The sequence below is a fragment of the Lycorma delicatula genome, chromosome 8 (genome assembly GCF_047948215.1).
Source record: "Lycorma delicatula isolate Av1 chromosome 8, ASM4794821v1, whole genome shotgun sequence".
NCBI lineage: Eukaryota > Metazoa > Arthropoda > Insecta > Hemiptera > Fulgoridae > Lycorma > Lycorma delicatula.
The window spans coordinates 27,904,234-27,926,779 of NC_134462.1; the positions used below are offsets into that span (position 1 = coordinate 27,904,234).

Below are 22,546 nucleotides of genomic sequence, written 5' to 3' on the forward strand. Positions count from 1 at the left end.
GGTTTTACATTTTTTTTGTAAGTTTCCAATTTCCCCTTCGAACTTATTACTCTACATATTCAGTTTGAAAATAATATTTATGACAACTTATACTTACTTTTATTAAAAAAAAAAAAAAAAATTATATATATCAAAAAATGTTTCTGGTTGAATTAAATTTTAGGTTTTTTCGTGAATTGCTTTACTGATTGTTTAGTTACGATGAATCAAATAGGTTGCAGGCTTGTATAGTAATAAACAGATGATTGTAAACTGTAACCAGTATTTGGCGCTGACTTAAGTACTAGAAAGTTAAAAGTTAAATTCTGGCTACAATAGATTGCTAATCATGTGCGGCCGTACTGCGTGGTATGTTGCAAGTAATAAAGTGTTGATTTTCGTGTATTATTTTAGGAATTATGTGCAGGTTGTAACGTGTAAACCATTAATATTCCGAAAATTTCTTACCGCAAAATTTAATCATTTTTTATAAATTAAGTTTATTTTGTCATTAGATATGTCTCCGATTAAAAATAAAGTATGAAATTTTACTACTTATACTCTTTACCACTCCAATGCGATAACTATTATCCACTTAAAAAAACGAAGTAAATAATTAAGATTTGTATACTTTCTTCAAGAACTGTTAAAAAAGTAAAAATTTATAACCGGATGTAATTTTCATTCATTATGTAATTATTAGTAGTTGTAATGAAAGAAAACACAACAAGAAATTTGTTCAACCTGTATTCATAAGAAGACAGGAAATAATTTAACTTTGTTCAAAGAAAGATTTATCTAACAATATAGTCCAAACTATACAGACTATATATATGCTTGTGTCTTAATTTTTTGTGTTTTTTATTTAACATTAATTTTTTTTATCTGCTGACAATTATTTTGAACAATTGAAAGAACATTTACTTACAGTATTTAATTTTAAAATATTGTAGAAATTTTATTTTTAACTATTTAGCGTAGATATTGCATTGTATGCAATAAGGTATGTCATTAAGATACAGTTTCATTTGTTATAATCATTTTGTTTTTTGATATGAAAGAGCAGGCACAACAAATATGGTCATTAGCCCAGTGGAAATTGGTAGTCTATGAAAAGATGCCCTACCTGACTGGAATGGTTAATGAATATTCCATTTTTCATATCTTGCCTTAAATTCCTTTTATCAAATGTAAAACATCTGATAAAATTACATACTATGATCATTGTCTCAAATTATTTTCTATAGTTTTTAAACCTTTATCTTGTTTTTAAGATTTGATTTATATAGATGAAATGTCTAGGTAATTTTTTTTATAGTTGCAGATGTTCTAATGATTACAAGAAAGCAACTGGATATTTTAATGATAAAACAGGAAAATTTGAACAACCAAACTGGATCCAGCATGCAAATAGTAATTTGGAATTTAAACCATCTTCAAATCTTGCACCAACAGAAGCGGTACCAGTATTAATTTCTGGTAAACACTGTGATAATTCCTCAGAGCAGATTTTACAACCTATGATTTGGAGTTTAATACCTAATTGGCATAAGGTAATTAAATTTACTTTTGAAACTTTTATTTAAAATACAATTTTTGTATTTCTCTAATTTTATCATGAATTTTTCAGGGTGATTATAACAAACATGGGCTATCTACTAATAATGCTCGTTTAGAAGGTCTTGCAAAATCAAGATTATATTCAAATCCATTAAAAAAAGGACAACGTTGTGTGGTTATAAGCGATGGATTTTATGAATGGAAGAAGGATGCAGGTGCAAAACAGCCATATTTTATTTATGTAAAGCAAGATGAAGGTGTAAGTTTAACATTAATAATATTTTTAGCATTTATTTGCAAAATAATAACTGTTATTCATTATACAGAGTGATGTTTTAGTCCTGTTACCCAATTTTAAATGTAATGTAAGAAAGGGACATTTAGGTGGAATAAAAAAATGTATTTGTTACTTGCAAAAGATATTTAATAAAAAGCTATTACTTACATAATTGTTAAATATGCTCAAAATGCCCACCCCTTGTGGTTATACACACACAAACTCTTTTAAGCATATTAGCAGAAACCTTTTTAAGAGTTGCATTGGAAATATTCTTGATTAAGTCTGTAATATTGACTTTAAGTTCATCAGTAGTGTAAGGATTGTTTTTGAAGGCCTCAGACTTAATATAGCCCCCAAAAAGTAGTCAGGAGATGTGAGGTCTGGGGACCTTGGAGGCCATAAGCCCTTGCTTATTATTCGATCATCAAAGAACTCTTGCAGAAAATCCATGGTTTCTGAAGACTTGTGGCATGTAGCGCCATCTTGCTGAAACCAGCAATACCATTCTTGAGGTTCAAGGGACACAAATTGGAGCATAATATTCCTGTACTGACTATACAATGCATTGTATACAGACTATACAATGACGAGATATCACACACCAATTTTTTCAGGATGCGAAGATTTGTCTTGTAAAGTGTTAGGATTTTCAACCGCCCAAATTCGACAGTTTTGACTGTTCACATAACCATACAGATGGATCCAAGCTTCATCACTAAAGAACACTGTGTTTAAAAATTTGATTCCGTTATCATTTACGAGAGAACTAAACCAACAGCAATATTGCAATCGCTTGTTTAAATCTGGCGGCTAATGCTGTTGGACTAATCGTACGCGATACGGATACAATTTCAATTTTTTAGCAGCTTTCTGAACACTCGAATATGACAAACCGACTTGCGTGCAAAATTTTCGTAATCTTTTCCATGGAGAATTGAGCAATCTTGTTTTCACATTCTCTAATCATCTGTCAAGCGATTTGGTCGACCACTACGTTTTCTGTCGTAAACACTACCTGTCTCTCGAAATTGGTATGCTAGCCTAGAAATTGACATTTTTCTGGCAGAGGAACACCAATAAATTTAATCTGAAATGATTATTTTACACTCGCATATAATTTCATAGCAAAATATTGTTCAAGAATGAAAACTTGTTGTTCTGCTGTATCTATACCGGTTGAGTAGCGCTACCAACTTCCGTGTCACAAAACAAAATTTCCCTTTCTTAGAAAAAAATTACCAGACATTAACAATTGGGTAACAGGACTAAAAAATCAGCCTGTAGTTCATAGTTAACATGTCAAAATAATACTTTGAATATTACCAAAAATCTTTACTGAAAATATTGTATGTTACAGATGAAAGTTGAGGAAGCAAGTTGCTGGGAAAAAGCAGTGTGGGGTGAAAATAAAGGCTGGAATGGACCAGAAGTTTTAAAAATGGCTGGTGTATTTGATATCTGGACTTCACCTAAAGTAATTAAAATACATATTTATTCCAGAGTAATCTGTGTGTATGAATTTATTGAGACTGTAGTAAAATTCATAACTTATTTTTATAAACATTGATACATAAATTTGGATAAAGTATTCTACTAATTATTTTTATTCCACTAATTAAAATAAAACAAAAGTAATGATACATTCTCTTTGTCTGTATGGAATTATGTTATTGAAATTAAATAGACCTCAAAATTTATCAGGAAGTGTTTTATGTTCTATCATAATTCTAGTACATCTTGTATGATTATTTTTTTTCAATCATTGGGAGATAAAAGTTTCATGATAATTTTAAAATTGTTACCTTTTTTATCCCTATAAAGTGAATAATTTAGCATACATACATTAACTTAATTAATTATATGCAGTAGAAAATTATACACTCAGAAATAATAAAATCATAATATTACAAATGCACAAATAAAGTAACAGAGTGACTGATCAGATAGGCAGAGTTAATCTCATATAGATTTTAAGACAGCCATCCCTGCATTGATTGTTGATAATTCTTATCATAAATGTGCACTGAAATTAATAATAAATATTTATAAAGTAAGTTCATTGCTTTAAATGTTACATGAATGTTTTTTTTAAATAATTTACAGGGAGAAGTTGTACCTAATTGTACCATAATAACAATGGAATCAAACAAACACTTTTCTTGGCTTCATGAGCGAATGCCTGCTGTGTTAGATTCTGAAGAAGCAGTTAAAGTAAGCAGAATATTTTGTTTCAAAGCTTTCAGATAAATTAATATTAAAATCTATTTCATTTATAATTAAAAATACAGGATTTTTAATTTAAAAATACAAGATTTTTAATTTAAATAAAAATATTGAACCATGCCATTTTTTGGTCTACTACTTACAATCTCTACTTTCAGTTAACAATATTCATTACTCAAATCTTCTTTACCCAAAACTTAACAAAAATAATTTCTTAATTTTAGAGTCTATGTGGGTTTTTCAAATACTGTTGTCTGAATACACTATTCTAATTTACAATAACATATTTAGTCTTTTTAATTCTACAATTAACAGTTACTTTCTACTATACTACCATTCACAACAGTCTTTTCTAAAATATCCTCTTTTTAAACTGAAAGTCCATTTTTAAAAATATAATTCTCAAATAATAATTAGTATTTACTAAACTTTAAAACAGTGAAGTTTATTCATAATTAAATAAACAAAAATTTACTATTAACAGATTTGTATTAAATACAGATTACAATATGCTACAAAGATTACATTTAACACTTTCTATAATTTTAATCTGTAAAGATTAAATTTAACTTTAAATTTACCCTTTTTACAATTTCTAGGAATGGTTGGATGTTGAAAGAAACCCTTTAGAAAATGCACTTAATGCTCTGAAACCAACAGATAAACTTCATTGGCATCCTGTCACAACAAAGATGGGTAACTCCAGATACAAAGAAGCAGATAGCTGTAAACCAATTAATTTGAAGTAAGTTGATATTTTTATTAACTGATGAACAAAATCTGTTGAGATCAACCAACATAGTTCATTTGGTAAATATAATAATCAATGTGTTTGTCTAAGGTTCAGTCCTCAATTTTCTTATTATGTTAATGTAAATACTCAAGCTTTTCTAAACTTCAAGAATCCCCTTCCGAAATAAATAAAAATGATTCATTTTACATTTTTTTTTTACATTATCAGCAATTTCAATTTTCTATTTAACTAATATTTCTTCCATGGAAAAATTGAGCCAACTTCCTTAATGAAATAGCAATTCACAGTTTCAGATCTGTTTAAAAGTTATGAAAAAGATGTGGTTGTAATCACCAGGGTAATGTATAAAATAACAAACAAGGATCACTTTGTCAGAAAACAGTTACATTTTGTATGTGAAAACTGAGAAATTTATGCCATCAAGATGTTCTAATAATAGTACAAAATCTTAATAAGATGTTGTTATGTTTGTATTTCCAGTAGCACACTATGCTAACATCCATCTGTGCTAGCATGGATTTTTTACGAACATCCATTTGTATTTGTAAAAAAAGTATAAACTTCATAAAGTTGGTTTCAATTCTATAACCATGTTACTGGTAAGGTCAGTTAATCACACCTCAGTTTATATGGGAATTGCCATTGAATACTTTACATTTTTTATTTGTAACTAATTTGTTGTAATGAAATTTCCTAAAGAATGATTTTAAAATATTTTTTTCAAAACTGATTTGTATTATGTCTTAAAAAATGTTAGCATAGTTTATTCTTAATGTGCCATTACAACTTACATTTCAGTAAACTTAACAGAGTTCATGGTAGCTTTTTCATCCTTATCCCTTTTGTGTTTTAATGAGGAACACAAAATGAAAAAGTTGCAGGAATTGAAATATAACATCAGCTGATTAGAAGCCCATCATTATAATACTAGATCTGTAAGTTAGCTGACTAAGCATCTTTTTTTTTAAGAAATGAATCATCAGAAAACTAGTTTCAATAGAACTCACGAACTGACACAACGTTCGATACAAAGATATTTTTAATTCTCTCTTGACATATTATAACTGCAGTAATAATTTATTTGAAAATAAAAGAAACTTTTGTATTTTCATATTAATTGAGAATAGTCCAATTTCATAATCCTAAAGAGGGTAATGTAAACAGTTTAAAATTTCTCTTAATATTGTATAAAGTTATTAAATAGATTGCACTGTTCATAAACTATTACACAGTCAACAGTTAACACTGCATGTGGAAAAATTTCCAACTAGGCTTTAAACTGTTAGTTGATTCAACAATCATATGTTACAGGTATACTCATTACAAGCATCTATTACAGTTACAATGTATATTAATTATTATTATTACTAATAAATATAACTTTTATTATTTTCATTAATACTGCTTGCATTCAGGATAGATATTACATTTAATTTTGCAGTTTATTAATGAAATTTTTTGATTAAATTCAGTTTACTAGGTTTTTTCTTAATTTACTGTCTATCTCATTTTATTTTTAACATTTATTTTGCAATGATTAAGACCGTAAACAAGGGCAAGTCTGTAAATATGAGAAAACCATATATTCATACCAAAGGCAGAAATATTATTAGCAATGTTATTAATTACATTAATGAATAAAAAACAGGTAATTACATCAATTGCAAGCTGTTAGTTCACATATGAAGTTAATTTGGTTACATCATAGATTGGTGTCGGTCACAGCACTATGCCAATCCAACCCATACGCAATGTAATTTGGTCATGCAGTGACCAAATAGGAATCATTATAAATATAATTTTATTATTTATAATACAATTTTTATAAATTTATTTCTGACAGTCTGAAGTGTTTCTGCATTCTTTTTTCTGATTCAGTTATTGTTAATGTCATTATGTGTTGAGAAGCATTGTTTGATGTGTGTATATACTTATCACATTTGTTTTTATATGTACAATTTAAATTATTTGTATTTTTTTCAAATAATTTATTATGCTTTTATTAATCTGAACGTTATATATTATTCCTTGTAATATACACTGACTAAGTTCATTATTTGTGTAATAATTAAACATTGAGATAAGAATTGAATTTATAAGTTTTTAAAAATCAAATAAAAACAAATAAAGCATTTCACTTACATAAAAAATATAGATACCATAAAAATAATGTACATGGGATATGTAAAATAAGATGTAAGTTCGGTAATATTACATTAGTAACATAATAATCAAACAAATATTTTTACTTCAGTTGTTTTTTTTTTCTTTTTTAAGCCCTCTTATACCCCTATGACCTACTAATCCTCCCACAGGAGTTCTGATCGGAGTAGCATTAGATAACAGACAGCCTTTATAAGAAAGAAGTGCAAACTTTCTAATAAACTCATGTTTTGAATTCATTAATATAAAAAATCTTCATTGGTGAGATCACTTTTTTATGTGAAAACTTCCTGACATATCAGTTATAATAAAAATAATGTTAGATTAGAATCAAACATTAGAAAAATGTTATATTACAAATTCAAATATAAAACCATAAACCATGAAACATTTCATGATTAGGGCATTTTATTTAAGTTTCCACAATATGCTTAAAGGTTGATTATACTGAATTTACATTCTCACTCCTAAAACCATAAAATTTGGTTTTAGGTGTATTATATTCTGAAGTGATTAAATGATAATTTTTTTTTCATTTATAAAAAGTACAGTAAGTTATTAAAAATTAAGACAGTATTACCCAAGGGCTAAAGATATCTCACTTGTTGAATCCTATCAAATACTACATTTGACACTTGAACTTAGTAATAGTAATAACCCATTTTCAGCCACAAAACCGATATTCAGTTGCTTCTGATGATTTTTATGTCATCCAAATTTTCAAGAATTAATAAATTTTTTAATGTAGTTGGTCTGGTCATTCAAAAAATGAGAAAAGTTGGCATCTATTTATAGCCTCCACAGTACTGGTAAATGTTTGTTTTTTTTACTACAAACTGATTGATATTTTGTGTTAACTATAAACATCTGAAAGTTCTGGTGAATTGTTTAAAAAATACTAATTTACTTATCGCTACTTTGATTAAAGTATCAATATAAAATTTGAATCTTATAATTCTACCGTATATGTAATGATTATTTCTATACTAATATAAAAGTACAGTTGCTTCACAAAAACACAGCAAAAAAATTCTCGGACATTTAACATAGTAAAAAAAAAAGGTTTGATTTTAAAAAGTTTTTTAAAATTTATTTATTGTTGTTTGATCTGCTCTAAGAAGTTTGTGGTATACTTTATAGGCAAATTCCTCACATCAGAATAATGAAAAACATTAACAAGTTGCAAAAATAGTAAGTAACAAACATAGGCCTGGAAATCCACCTTGCACTACTGTATGTGAAGTGCACTAGTAGTGATTGAACTGGTTAATCTGTACCCTTGCCTTTTCAAACTTCAGTACTTTTTTTAAAATTTAATAGTTATCTCTAAAGTAAAGACTGTTTCATTGTTAAAAATATTTTTTATTTCTCTTAAACTACGTACCTTGAACTACTACTCTATATAATTGCCGCATGAAATAAGACATTTATCGTAGCGATACACTAGCTTCAATATACCTCGTCGTATTCTTCTGCCACCAGTCCATTTAGCCACTGATTAACAGCATTTTTACGTCCATCATCACCCATGAATTGCTTACCACTCAAAATTCTTTCAATTTCCCAAAGAAATGGTAATCAGAAGGAGCTAAGTCTAAACTTTATGGTGGGTGATCATAAATTTCCCATCCAATTATTCTCAGTAAATCATGTGTCAGACCCACAGCATGTGAACTTGCATTACCATGCAGCAGGACAACACCATCAGTCAGCCACCTATGTCTCCAATTTTGAATGGCGCTCTGTAACTGTAACTTATGTAGAGTTTCGCAGTAGGTTTCTCCCGTAGAATAAAATCAGTCAGCAGTATGCCGAACCAATCCCAAAAGACTGTGGCCATTGGTTTGCATTTAAATGGCTGTGGCTTGATCTTTGTTGGTCTGGTTGGTGATTGAGGATGACGCCATTCACTTGACTGCCATTTTCTCTCTGGCGTGTATTATGAAATCCACGTTTCATTCCCAGTAGCAACTGAATTAAGGAACTCATCACCTTTTTCTGTGTAGTGCATCAAAAATTCCAAAGCAGATTCCATTCGACTTTTTTTGTAACGTTTCATTATGTCGTGCGGCACCCAGTGTGCACAAAACTTTCCGAAGCCTAAACCTTTCACACCAGTTTTGAACGTCTCTTTCATTCATTACATTATCACCGTACACAGCAACCAACTGCCTATGAATTCCAGCCAGGTTACCGTTTAATGGTTTAAAAACGTATGACCACGAATTTCACAGTTGGCGGCAACATTGATTTTCCTATTCATTTTATAACATAATAACTCACACGTAATCAAAGATACTACAATGTGACAACAATACAGTGTATACATTACTAGCACAGTCTTGAACGACACAGGTTCGCCAGCATTAAGGAGAGAAATTTCCCAGCTAGAGATATCCTTCATACAATGTGTTTTATGCTTTTTAATTCATTATTTTTAGTACAAGAGTATCAGAATTTTTTATTCTGTTTGATTTTTTATAAAAATGGATTTTTAAAAATTTTATTACAGTGTAACTTAAAAAATGCTCTTTACTTCAATTTTTTGGGTATTTTCAACAATTTTTTCAGAAACTACTGGAAATACTATTCTAGGATCCATTTTTTCAGGTAAATATGCATATAAAACCACTAACTTTGCTGAATAATTTCAATCGTAGAGTTATAATAGCATTAATTTAGCCCTTGAGAGCAGAAATTTGAATGAAATCTTTTGGTGGCCACAACTTGAAAACGCATTTCCAGGTCTATGTTTGTATGAAGCGTAAAACACATTATATTATAGTAGTCTGCAAATTTACTAATGTATAATATCATACTTATTACATTTTAAAAAAGGTACTGAAGTTTGAGAAAGCAAGGATACAGAGTAACCAGTTCACATACAGAAGGTAGATTTGGAGAGGAAATGAGTATTAATCTGTAAACATTCCTTTATACTGTAAGTGTTTCAAGATAGATGTTGACCATTCATGCATAGCAAAAAACTGCTTTATTTATTTATTTATTCTTGTACAATTTTGGATACAATACTAGCCTTAGAGTTACAGACCTCTCATATACAAACAGTGGCATCTTTCTGGATCCACTATACTCAGTCACAAATATCAATTATCTTTTTAATGCAATATATGATACTGTTCATTTATGGTATATGAAAAAACCACTTATTTGATTCTACAAGAAATGATTAAGTTATAATTTAATTGATCAAAGAAAACACCACATAACACATTTACAAGCTAACTAGTCTTTCTCATAATTCAGATCTAAAGAAAGATCTACTTTAATAGTCGGATAACTGAATTTAATGACTGAATTTTTTTTAATAACTGTATTTTTTTATAATGAATGATAATTTTTATTTACATGTTCTATATTTTATATTAATCAAGGTAACAATTCTTTATACTAATAACTTTTCTTCTTTTAATAGCAAAAGGCCAAATGAGAAAGGGTCAAGTGCTTTAATGTCATGGTTAAAAACTGGTTCCATGTCACCATCAGCAAAAAAAAAAAAAAGCACAGACTAAAACTCTCACTGGATTACGTATTACTAGATTCATATTAAGGTCAGAAATTATGTAAAAATAAAATATAAATTTATATAGAAATAATGTTCACAGTTATATTGTTTTTGTGATAATTATATGTGGCATACATTCAAAACATTCGTAACTGTATTCATATTTCATTTAACATATAATTGAAGAAAAGTATTCACAATGTTCATTGAAATAGTGTAAGTGAAAACATTGTTATTTTTTAAGCAAAGTGATTAAAAATAATACATTTTTTTCTTAAAAACATATAAGGTTTATTATTTTGAGATGACAACCAACAATTCATTAGTAAAATATTATTTATTATACCATCAAATACTTTACCATTTATAAAATAGTTAAATAATTAAGGTAAAATGGAATATTACAGTTATGAAGTACTCTGTAATACTGTATTAGACTGCAATCTTTCACAGCATAAAATCATATAAGATAATATTCTTAATTATTGTTGTCATTACTATCCAATTTATATATAATGTGCTTTTAGAGTTTAAAAGAAAAGTATCTCTGTAATGAAATCAGATTTTCTTAACATTTTTCGTATAGATATGCCTACTAATTTTACATTTCATGAAATATTGATTTTTCAACAAAAGGTTTTTGGTTACTTACTCTCATAAGTTCCCAAAAACATCTGTTAACTGACAACTGCACTTAACCATGTTTTGTTTACTTTGTAAGTAAACAAACCAACAATCACAAATATCAACGTTTTACGTCTACTTTTTCTTTTCTTCAACATTATTCCAGGACTGGTCCACAGTTTTTGAAACAAATCACAGACAATGAGAGCAGGGTGCTTCATTACACTCCTGAGAGCATCACATGAATGGAGATACAAAAATTCGCAGCCAAAAGTGAAAGCATCCCCACATTTTCAAACGGTTTTTTGATTCTGGGGGAATTGTTTACGGTGAATTTATGACTTGAGAAACAACAGTCAATTCTGAATCTTTAAAAAAATTTCATAAAGCCATTAAAGCTCGAAGACGCAGAAGACTGAGTGATGAGGTAATTTTTTTTCACAACACTACTCCTCATTCAGCTCATGTGATAAAGGAGTTACTACAAAAAATTCAAGTGGGAAGTATGGCCTCATCCACCTTACAGCCCTGACCTAGCACCTTGCGACTACCACCTGTTCTCTCATGTGAGACCTGGGAGGGGAGCGTTTCACTAATGATGATGAACTGAAGGAAGTGTACGAAAAGTGTTTAAGAAAAATAGATAAAAATATGTAGTTTTTGGTCCAATAAAAAAAAATTGTCAAATATGTGTTTGTTTCATATAGGGGGTGTAACTTACTTTCTGATCGTCCCTCGTATTATTACGTATAATCATTAAAACCCAAAACAAGAGCTTGTTTTACAGAAATCTTCTGAAGGCATATTTTAAATAATCTGTCAAATCTGAAATAATTTGTATGCTTTCCATGAAATCATGATACCTCAGCAACTAAAACAGATATGGACATAGTTTGTTGGTTTCAAAGTCCAATGCATTTACATTTAAAAAACAATTAGTTTAGATTTTGATACTTTAGTCTATTTCTAGTTATTTAAAATGGGCCTGCCAAGTTTGCAGGCAGTTAATAGTTTATTTTCCTAAAAGTTTAACTACAGTAAATTTTAAAAACAATAAATTTAGTTACTTTTGCAATAAAATAATGGGATAACTTTCTATTGGTGTAATAATCAAATACTAAAGTGGTTCAGGTCTACCAATTTGATATACATGATTTTTAAGTGAATGCTCCCCTAACATAAACCACACCAGATAATAATAGTATTTTAAAATATTAGCTGTATTAATACATTTTTTAAACTAAATATAGTCAGTCTATTAACTAAATTAAAAAAAAAAAAATTATACCTGTTACTGCATTATACAGAATACATGTATTTGCTATGAGAAAAATCTTTAATTATGATAACACTTTTTAACTTTTTTGTACTAAAAACTGTTTTCTTTAAAACATAACTCTTATTTAACAAATTATCAAACAAGATTCTGTGATTCTTTTTTATCAGCAAAAAGAGATGAAAAACATTTATGAAACATATTTTACATCTTATGTTAGTTATCCATAGATAGCAATCAAAATATAAAAATATTAAAAAAAGAATGAGTACATAATTATATTTAAGATGAGAAATATACAATAGTATTTAGAAAACAATAAAGGCTAATTATAACAAATAAGAGCATTCAAAAGTAATGGGCTAAATTTTAAGCTGGCAGTATGATGAGGGGATAGAGACTATTGCACTACTTCTTTTTGTATTTTCTAATAAAAATCTATGAAAATTCTATAGATTATTGGCCTATACCTCAAAAATTAAGGGGTGACAATTTTTTTTTTCACATTCCAACTATAAAAATCAGGTAAATGCATATATCCTGTAATAAAATCATACAACATGAAATCATGAGTCTGTGACTAATACTGAATTGTATATCTGACAAGGAAATCTAAGATTTGATTTTAAATTTATTACAATTTTTAACATTAAAGGTTAAATGATTATAGAGATTTACAAAATACTTTTAAATATATATTGTTTGTTTTAAGAAAAATCAGTTCTTTATAAGAAATAGCTAGGTACAGGTACTGTTGAAAATTTTAAAATAGCAGGATAGCAGCATATTTCCCAGTGAAAATATCAGAAAATATTTTTCACTTTGAGAAGAAGATTTTTGAAAAATACATCCCACTATAATTCAGTTTCTTTACTGATAGTTGTATTTTGATTTATAAGCTATTTTTAGTGTAAGAGCTATTTAATACATTTTTTTGTGATAACAGTGAGAAATACAACATTATGGTAAACTGTACGAAAGCACAAGATGCACTTTATTTCATAAGCAACTTAGTAGTACATTATCTATATAATTCTCATTAATAATGTTATTGACACATAATATTTGATTAGCCAACATTGCACCACAGCAGTTTGTTTAAAACACAATTTCTTTTTCACAGAACACAGTGTAGTAATGACTATATTTCTCAACCAGACCAGTTAATCTATAAGCAGTACTCAAAATAAAAATTTTCAATTAGAAAAGCTTGTATACACAACAAAAATTGTTGAATATTATAACACATTTAAAACTGTCATTATAAGACTGTAATACAGATTACAACTGCAATAAATAACAACTTTATAAGTTAAAAAATAAACAATTTATTTATTAATCCTACTTCAGGTTGAGAAAGTTAGACAGGTTACCTTAAATAATAAGTTTCATTAAAATCTAGACATTCAAACTACTTTTTAAAAATAGTTTTTTTTTCAATTTGTAGGATATCTTGGCAGTATAATTTTTTCCCAAAAATTAAAATAAGGATAGTATTAAAATTTAACTTTAAAGCATTAATACACAGTAAAATATCATGACATTCTGTGAATAGTTTTCCAGTTTATCAAAAAAAAATCTCAGATTATATTTTAATTAGCATCCCCACTGAAAAAATCAAAGATAATTATTTTAAACTACTGCAACTAATTTTCACTTTACTAATTAAAATTAACACACATTAATAAAGTTTCAAAAATTTAATGTTAACACTAACAACTTTATTAAAGCTCTTAAAAAAACAGTCTTTCAAATGCTTGATATACTGCAATCCTAGTTTTTATTTAGATCAATTTAAAATATTTTTGTCATCTTTATAGATCATACCCACTTTGTTTACTTTGAAAACTTTATGATGTTCTCTTTTTTTGGTGAATTCCAATTATATTTGCACCCAGTACATTTTATAATGTGTACTAAATACATTACAGATATAAAAATGAGTAACTCTGACAACACTGTTCAGTAAAGCATATCCTTGCGTCTGCCACTCCTATAAGACAGCAGTACTCTTACGAGAACAATCATTCTCATAAAATTTTTTTCTTTTTCAACATTTATGAAGAAAGTAACATGTATTTCTGTAAAAGCAAACAACACATTGGGAGTGTTTTTAAATTAGAAGATAGTGGAAGTAAGATTATAAAATGTTTTTTAGAAATCTAAGCTTCTTACCTAAGCACATTCTCTACTCTCAAACCTTGTATTTATATCATAAATTCATTTGTAAAAGATTTTAATGACATCCATGTATTATTATTATTCCTAGCATAATTTTAAAAAAATTTTAATTTATTTAGTTTTTACAAATTTTTAATTTTAGAATCTAATCCATTTTCAAATTCTGGATTTTCCCAGAGTTCAATACATTCTTGTCTCGTGCATACTTTAATCACAATAAATGATTTTATTGCCTTTCAGGCACTGATACCATCAGAAAGTTTTTAAAAATGCTAAAAAGGAAATACATGGTTTTTTCCCTTCAATAAATAATGTTAGATAAAAATATTAGTCACTGTTGCACTAATTATTAACAGCATTCACCGCAAAACAAAATAAAAAATTAATATAACCCCAAATAAGAAACTATTAATGGAATAACAAACTAACTAAGGTGCTGTTTAAAATACCATTTCTTGGGGAATCAATGAACAGTTAGAAGCAAAATAATGTATCAAATGAATCTATAAATTGAATAAACACTGTTCAAGGAATATGCAATCCTGATAATATAAAATTAATATGAGTTGATTACATTATTCCTATAAGATGAAGTCCCACTATTACAGGAGATGAAGGGTTAAATTAATTTTATTCGAATAAAAATTGCTATTATTTGATTAACCTGTCAAACAAAAAAATGAAACAAAAATGTAACATTCATACCTAAATTATTGGTATATTATGTGAAAGAGGGCAAGAGGATTTTATTGATATAAACCAGATGATCTGTTTAAATTTTAACTGTCTTACTGATTTTTTAAATGTTGCATTTTTCCAATTCCTCACTATTTTTATCAATTTGCCAGCATATTTACCTGAACATAAAAAATATTATTATAAAAGTATAGTTTAAGTGGAACATAAAAATTTTAAGACATTCAGAAATTTATTTATAAAAATCCTCACCTTTGGGCACCCTTTTAAAATACAAAAATATTCTCGTTTGTTTTGCACACATTTTGATTAAAGGGCAATGAGTCAGCAAAATTTTATCTAGAACATCGGTAGTCCCTAAAAAATTCAAGACAATTTTCTCCTATTCACCAGGGCAGACTATCAACTAATTACAATAGTTTATTGATGCCCTTTTTGTAGGGTGTTAAGAAGAGGGCCCCTGCTTTAAATCCAGAATGCCAGCTTCACACTTGGACCCATTTTAGAACACGTTAACTGCTACAGGTATTTTCATGCGTTTCTCATTACATTATATTGCCTAAATTACGTTTAAAATAATGATATATTTAACTCATCTGTAGGTAATTTTTTAACAGAGAAACGGGATTAAAGTCCACATTTTTTCCCCCAAATATTTTACCTTCCCTGGTGTAATCAGATGTTATACATTTACACAAATTTAATTGAATAAAATTTCCAAATTGGCTAACCTTTCTGATCACATCTAATTTGTTTGTGCTGTCATTTGTTAATGTGTTTCTGTGAGTTCTTTTAGTTAACTTCAGTGCCTTTATTTTTAATTAAAATGGGTGTTAATGAAATTTAACAAACATTAATGGAAAGTGATAGTGATTGATTTTTTCAAGATAACCCAGATGAAGATCCCAACTTTTCACTAAGTAATACTGATACTGACGACACTATCATTTCTGAAGATGTTCCAAAGTAAGTGATGCAAGCAGTGTAATTATTGGCAATTTAAATTAAAATTTTAATGTGGCGTAATAACAATGGGGTTTGAAATAATTTTTTATACAACCCCTGAAAAATTCTGATGTTTGAATCAATCCTTATTGAAACTTTATCTGATAAAGTTTTGAAATTGTACTTCATATGATTTTTTTTTCATTATTTTTGATGATGAAGTTGTGAATAATATTGTACTGGAGACAAATAAATATCCTTGTTAAAATTAACAAAAAAAAAATTCTGATTTTGTTAGAATAAAAATGGATTGACACTGCTACTTAAGAAATAAAAAACTTTGTGGAGATATATCATGGGTCTCTTTAAGCTACCTTTTTTTTGTCTTCAGTCATTTGAGTGGTTTGATGCAGCTCTCCAAGATTCCCTATCTAGCGCCAGTAGTTTCATTTCAGTATACCCTCTATATCCTACATCCCTAATAATTTGTTTTACATATTCCAAACATTGCCTGTCTGCACAATTTTTCCCATCTACCTGTCCCTCCAATATCAAAGCGACTATTTCAGAATACCTCTTCATTTGTCACTTTATCCACCCATCTGATTTTTAACATTCTACTACAGCACCACATTTCAAAAGCTTCTAATCTTTTCTTCACAGGTACTCTGATCATCCAAGTTTCACTTATAAAGCTAAGCTCCAAACATATACTTTCAAAATGTTTTCTTGACATTTAAATTAATTTTTGATGTAAGCAAATTATAGTTCTGTCTGAAAGCTCGTTTTGCTTGTGCTATTCAGCATTTTATATTGTTCCTGCTTCATCCATCTTTAGTAATTCTACTTCCCAAATAACAAAATTCTTCTACCTCCATAATCTTTTCTCCTCCTATTTTCATATTCAGTGGTCCATCTTTGTTATTTCTACTACATTTAATTACTTTCATTTTGTTCTGGTTTATTTTCATGCGATAGTTTTTGTATAGGACTTCACCATGCCATTTTTTGTTTCTTCTAAATCTTTTTTACTCTCAGCTGTAATTACTATATCATCAGCAAAATAGCAACTTTATCTTTTCAACTTACACTGTTACTCCGGATCTAACTTGTTCTTTAACATCATTAACTGCTAGTTCTATGTAAACATTAAAAAGTAACGGGGTTCCTTTTTTATTACACTTAAGCACTTTTTTATATTTTTTTTATTACTTACACTATCAGCAATATTTAATTATTGGAGCAAGTTATATATATTTTTTACAAATATTGCAAATGTAATGGCTCAAAAAAATTTGAACAGTTGCTTCAGAACATTCATTTTGTAAAAGAAGATAATTGTGATGCCAGGCTTAAAAAAAACCTCTTATAAATTTACTTGAGTATAAATTTAATAAATGTTACCAGAATTAGAGGTTGTCATTGATCAATTAGTCATTCCTTTCACCGGAAGACTAAAATTTAAATAATTTATTAAAAATAAATGCCTTGATATGGCATAAAAAGTTTTAAAATATGTTGTTCATCTCCTTACTATACAGTCTGAATGAAAGTTTATGCTGAAAAAGAAGGGTAGGGAAAAAATGTTACTCAAAATATTATAATGGATTTGATGGGAGTTCTTCTTTTGTGGAAGAGTTCTTCTTTTCACACATAATTTGTACACTAGTATTGATCTTGCACTTCCACTAAATAAGAGGAGTACACACTTAACTGATACAATACGTGCAAATAAGAAAAAATGCAAAAGACATTATTTGTAAAAAACTGAAAATGGAGGAAGTGTGACAATGAAAAATGTGACTAACAAAATGGAAAGATCAGAGAGAAATTTTAATGCTGAATACAGTTGAAAAAAGTGATATAGTAGAAGTTGGGATATGACTGTGTTGAAACCTAAGTAGTTTACGTTACAATAAAGGAAAGTAAGCAATAGATTTTTTGGACCAATTAGTATCTTATTGCACTCCTCTTATAAAGTCACTCAAGTGGTATTGGAAAGTTGCATTTGATGTTATTTACAATACTGCTGTAGTTAATGCCTACTGCTTATTCATGACTGTAACTAAAAGGAAAATAACTATTACAAATTTCAGTGAATCAATATTGGAACATTTGAAAAAAAATAAAGAAGTGTAATTACAAATCCACCATCACTAAATAAGGTAGCAAAGAGAAGGTGTGTATCGTGTTACAGGAAATATACATCTTCAAAAGGAAGGAAATATGCACAGGCACATTCTACAAAAACAGCTACTAAATGTTCACAGTTTGTTTCATGTACTACTGTAAAGATGTTTTTTTAAAGAGCATGAGGTGAAAAAAATAATGTTCCAAAAGAGATAATTTAAAGAGTTTTTACTAATAAATAATAAGGTATTGATGTTATTATTCCATTTGTATTTTGTCATTTATTTATTATTAAACAGTTCACACAGAGAATGAAGGATTAACAAATAAACAGATTCTGTTTTATAAAAATTTAAATAAATAAATTAATATTAATTTTTAGTTTGCCTGTTGCAGTATATAAGATGATAATTATAAAAAATATTTTTTTGTCACCAAGAACATTGAATAAATAAATAATGTAAATGGTTTTACAATAGGTTTAAAAAAAATTAATATTGTTTTAGGTTAATAATTGTTGTATTGAAAAAAAAATAATCAGCAAAAAATTCATATAGCTTTTTTCTAGATTCTTGTAAATATTATTACAGATAATAAAAAATCATCTGCATTAGTGTACAGCTAAGAAAAAACTAAAATTTAATAAAAAAAATTTACCAACTGAACACAGAAACTTCTTGTTTATGAGAATGGAATGCTTGCCACTTGATTGCTGCCAGTACAAATATACAAATAAGACACTTAAACCAAACAGAAATTTTTAAATGGGGTTACTCAGTAATGAGGCAACCATTATATAAAGTTTATCTGGATTTAAAGGAAGGACCGTCCTCTACCACTCAGCTTAAGGGCATCAATAAACTCTGTTGTAAGCTAACAATCTGCCCTTGTCAGTTTAAATTTTCCTATATCAAGTGAGCAAATGTCTACTTTATTTTAAAAGTATTTCATCATATGTTTTTTCTCAAAAAATATTTGAATACAAACAGTATAACTTGTTAAGAGTGCAGAATATGCATGTTTTTTGTAATCTCAAAGAGCATGTCAATTGTTTTCAAACAGCCACTCTGTGAGAGTGTGTGTGTATGTGTTAGTGGGGCAGGTGCTTGTTGCATTTTTATTTTGTCCATAATAAAACACAGCAACGTTTCTGCATCAAGTTCCTCCAAAACTTTATATTACCTGGACAAAAAATTCATAAGATTAAGCAGTCTTTCAGGAACAAAACAATAAGAGTTACATAAGTGGTATAACTACTTTCAAAGTAGCCAAACTTCAGTTGAAAGTGGCCACCATAACAGCAGATCATCAACAAGTTGAAATCCAAATATCATTAACAACCTTGAACAATTTTAAAAAAATCAATAAAATCAGGGAATTTTAAAATGACAGAATTAGTCATGGTTCTGAACATATTATTTTAATGGATGATTTGGGCATACACAGAATGTCTGTGAAGATTGTGTCAAAGCTGCTTTCACTTGAACAGAAAGAGATTCATTTGACATACACTGCACAGGTCACACTGAAGTACGCCAGTGGTGATCCTAACATGCTTAAGACTATGATAACTGATAATGAATCTTGGATGAACAGATACAAACCAGAAACCACAAATGAGGAGTAAAGTGAAGTGATGATGACTTTTTTCAACTACTGCAGAGTTGTGTATCATGAAAATACACCAGAAAACCAAATTGTCAACAAGCAGTAACAATTTGGAGTTTCTGTTTTGTCTTTGAGATGCAGTCTGATGCAAGAAATTATACGTGTGAAAGTCACAAGTGTATCATGGTAATGCACCTACATCTAACTCAAAAGCTCTTAGTCAAGCATGGAACTCCTTAGGTTCATTAAACCCTTTATGATTTCTAATTGTTTCCCAAACTGAAAGTGCCACTTAAGGGTTCCAATTTGACAACCAGGAGGAGGCATTACAAAAGAGAATTACAAAAATCTGGAGTTACAAGGGGACTACTTTTAAGGAGACCAGGATTAGAAATCACTGGGGAAGCTATTTTTTTCCTGGGCTTATGGTTAGATAGTTTTTGAACAGACCTCATACATAATCTATTTTTTGCAACAGAAAGATGTAATTATTTTGTGGCTTTTTACATTTTTTAAGTTCTTCCGTGAAAGCATCTGAGGAACCAGTCAGAGCTGCTTTCTCTAATTAATAAGCCAGTTCCTGTGACAGTGACAAACAGACTGAAGCTGTTACTTTTAAAGAATATCATTTGTATTTTAGTGGATTTGGCATGCTAATGTACAACAATATATTAAACTCTGTGAATGCAGTAAAAAAACTTACTAATAACTCATTACTTTCACTAATAATCCTCAAAAGAAAAGTATCTTATTCTTAATGACTTAACTGTTTTCAGGAATACCTTGCATTTCATACTGGGTAACCAACAACCATTACGATTAAGATACCTAACAAATAAACAATTCAAATTAATTAGCTACCATACTGTTTTAATTGAATGTGATGTTTACTGTTTATGTTACATAAAAAAAAGGTATGTACATACATACATTAAAACAATTATAAAATAATACTCAACATAGTAAAAACAATAAGAAACATGAAATTCATAGTAAAAGTAAGGAAAAATAAAACTGTTCACCTCCTTGCACTGACTATTCAAAAATATTAATACTCAGAAAGAAATACTAAAAATGAGGAAAGAAAATAAACTACCCAAAATAATAAAACTAGTTTTCTCATAAGATACATATACATCACAATACAATCAAAATTAAAAATAATTTATCTTATTGCAATAAAAAACTTAAATTATATATAATTATGGATACCATATACACATTATAACATTATGGCATATCTTTTTTAAAAAATCCAAAAACATAAAAATGAAAAACCAAAATCTGTGATGAACAGAAAATTTAAAAAATTAATTTCTCAGGAAAAAAGTGTTTAAGTATATATCACGTAACAGTTAAAAATACATTACAAATATTCCAAGTGAGCAGGTTTCACAATCATATCAATGATTCAAGTGATGTGGGATTCGATGGCTGACTGTAACAATCTCCTCACTGTTTGTCATCATCTTTTTCATTCGTGTAGCCATCTTCAATTTCATCCTCTTCTTGACCCTCTCGGCGTGCCCTGTAAATAAATACTATATAAACTGGTCAGGGTCAATTTAATTAATTCAAAAAGAAAAATACTAATTACATTATAAATGAGGTTTATTAAAGCATACAAAATTTTATGCTACATTTCATAACAAATCACTTTGAAAAAATCTTAGTGATTTTTATTTTAATTGAAGTTATATCAATAATGATTATTACCACTTAACATCATTTTATAAATTAATATTCACACACACCTACATTATTGAAAAAAATCACTCCAAGAAAATTTACCACAAAACCAAACACTTTCACAAATTCCTAATTCAAAATACACTTGCATTCTACAATACTTAATTTACTATTTTCATAATTCTCTAAGCAACACACCAAAAAACATTCACAATTCAAAATATTATTTCCTAATATTAAGAAAGTTTAACACCACACTTTATAATTAAAAATCATTCTTTTTTTATATAAAATTATACAGACACAATTTTATATAAATGGTAAAAGTCAAAATTTTCTCAATAATTCTATTTTTTATTTTCATTTTAATCATAACTTTTTATTTAAATAATCACAAAAGTAAGTAAAGGATAAAACATAAAACAAAAGGTATAGTACTGTTGTACTAATCTTTCTTAAAACAATTACAGTATAAAAATTAAAAGATTAGCATTGTTGTAGGTCAGTTATTTATCTAAATCCCTAGAAGCAGTAAGAAAGCAATATATATATATATATATATAAAACTGTGTTAACTACACAAACAAGAATTAATGCTGTTAAATGACACAAATAAAAACAAAGAATGCAGTAATTTATTCAATTGACAAATAATGATGAGCTAGGCCTTGATATGATGGCTTATGGGCTCCTTAAAATTGAAGAGCAAAGTAGCAATATCAATCATAACAGAGTTTTGATTGATATTGCATCACCATGTTGTAGAAATTCTAAAAAATGAATCTATACTTGAAATCCCTAAAAAAAATACATTATATTTTATATAGTGTAAATGATGACTTAATGTATGAGTTTTTGTGAAATTATGCAATTAACCATACATAACTACTTTCACAGTTACAAAAACCATCT

At 28.2% G+C, this 22,546-nt stretch overlaps 2 protein-coding genes across 4 annotated transcripts in view; one reads left to right on the forward strand and one right to left on the reverse strand.

Moving 5' to 3' along the window:
* The first annotated feature begins 198 nt into the window (after positions 1-198).
* LOC142329240 (abasic site processing protein HMCES) lies at positions 199-10,757 on the forward strand. Its single transcript, XM_075373650.1, has 7 exons — positions 199-348; positions 1,298-1,532; positions 1,610-1,798; positions 3,177-3,293; positions 3,923-4,030; positions 4,642-4,787; positions 10,396-10,757. Exons 1-7 carry the CDS (start codon positions 329-331, stop codon positions 10,490-10,492), a joined length of 912 nt encoding a protein of 303 aa, XP_075229765.1. The 5' UTR covers positions 199-328; the 3' UTR covers positions 10,493-10,757.
* Positions 10,758-12,643: 1,886 nt separating this feature from the next.
* Positions 12,644-22,546, reverse strand: part of LOC142328826 (tyrosine-protein phosphatase non-receptor type 1-like) — an 81,724-nt gene continuing 71,821 nt past the window's right edge. The window contains exons 9-10 of one of the 3 annotated variants that reach the window (XR_012757365.1): positions 21,316-21,473; positions 12,658-14,466 (exon numbers count right to left, since the gene is read on the reverse strand). Coding sequence is in view for 1 of the 3 variants with exons in the window: in XM_075372898.1 (XP_075229013.1) it covers positions 21,398-21,473 (76 nt within the window). In the remaining 2 variants the exon portion in view is untranslated. Of the gene's footprint in view, positions 21,474-22,546 lie in introns of all 3 variants that reach the window. The other 2 variants (XM_075372897.1, XM_075372898.1) reach the window with 2 other exon arrangements.

Bases quoted from the DNA above. Each gene is read 5' to 3' on its own strand.
- LOC142329240 (XM_075373650.1), top strand. From the start codon at position 329: ATGTGCGGCCGTACTGCGTG. The intron at 349-1,297 runs GTATGTTGCAAG...TTTTTTTTATAG, and splicing joins ATGTGCGGCCGTACTGCGTG to TTGCAGATGTTCTAATGATT. The intron at 1,533-1,609 runs GTAATTAAATTT...TGAATTTTTCAG, and splicing joins TAATACCTAATTGGCATAAG to GGTGATTATAACAAACATGG.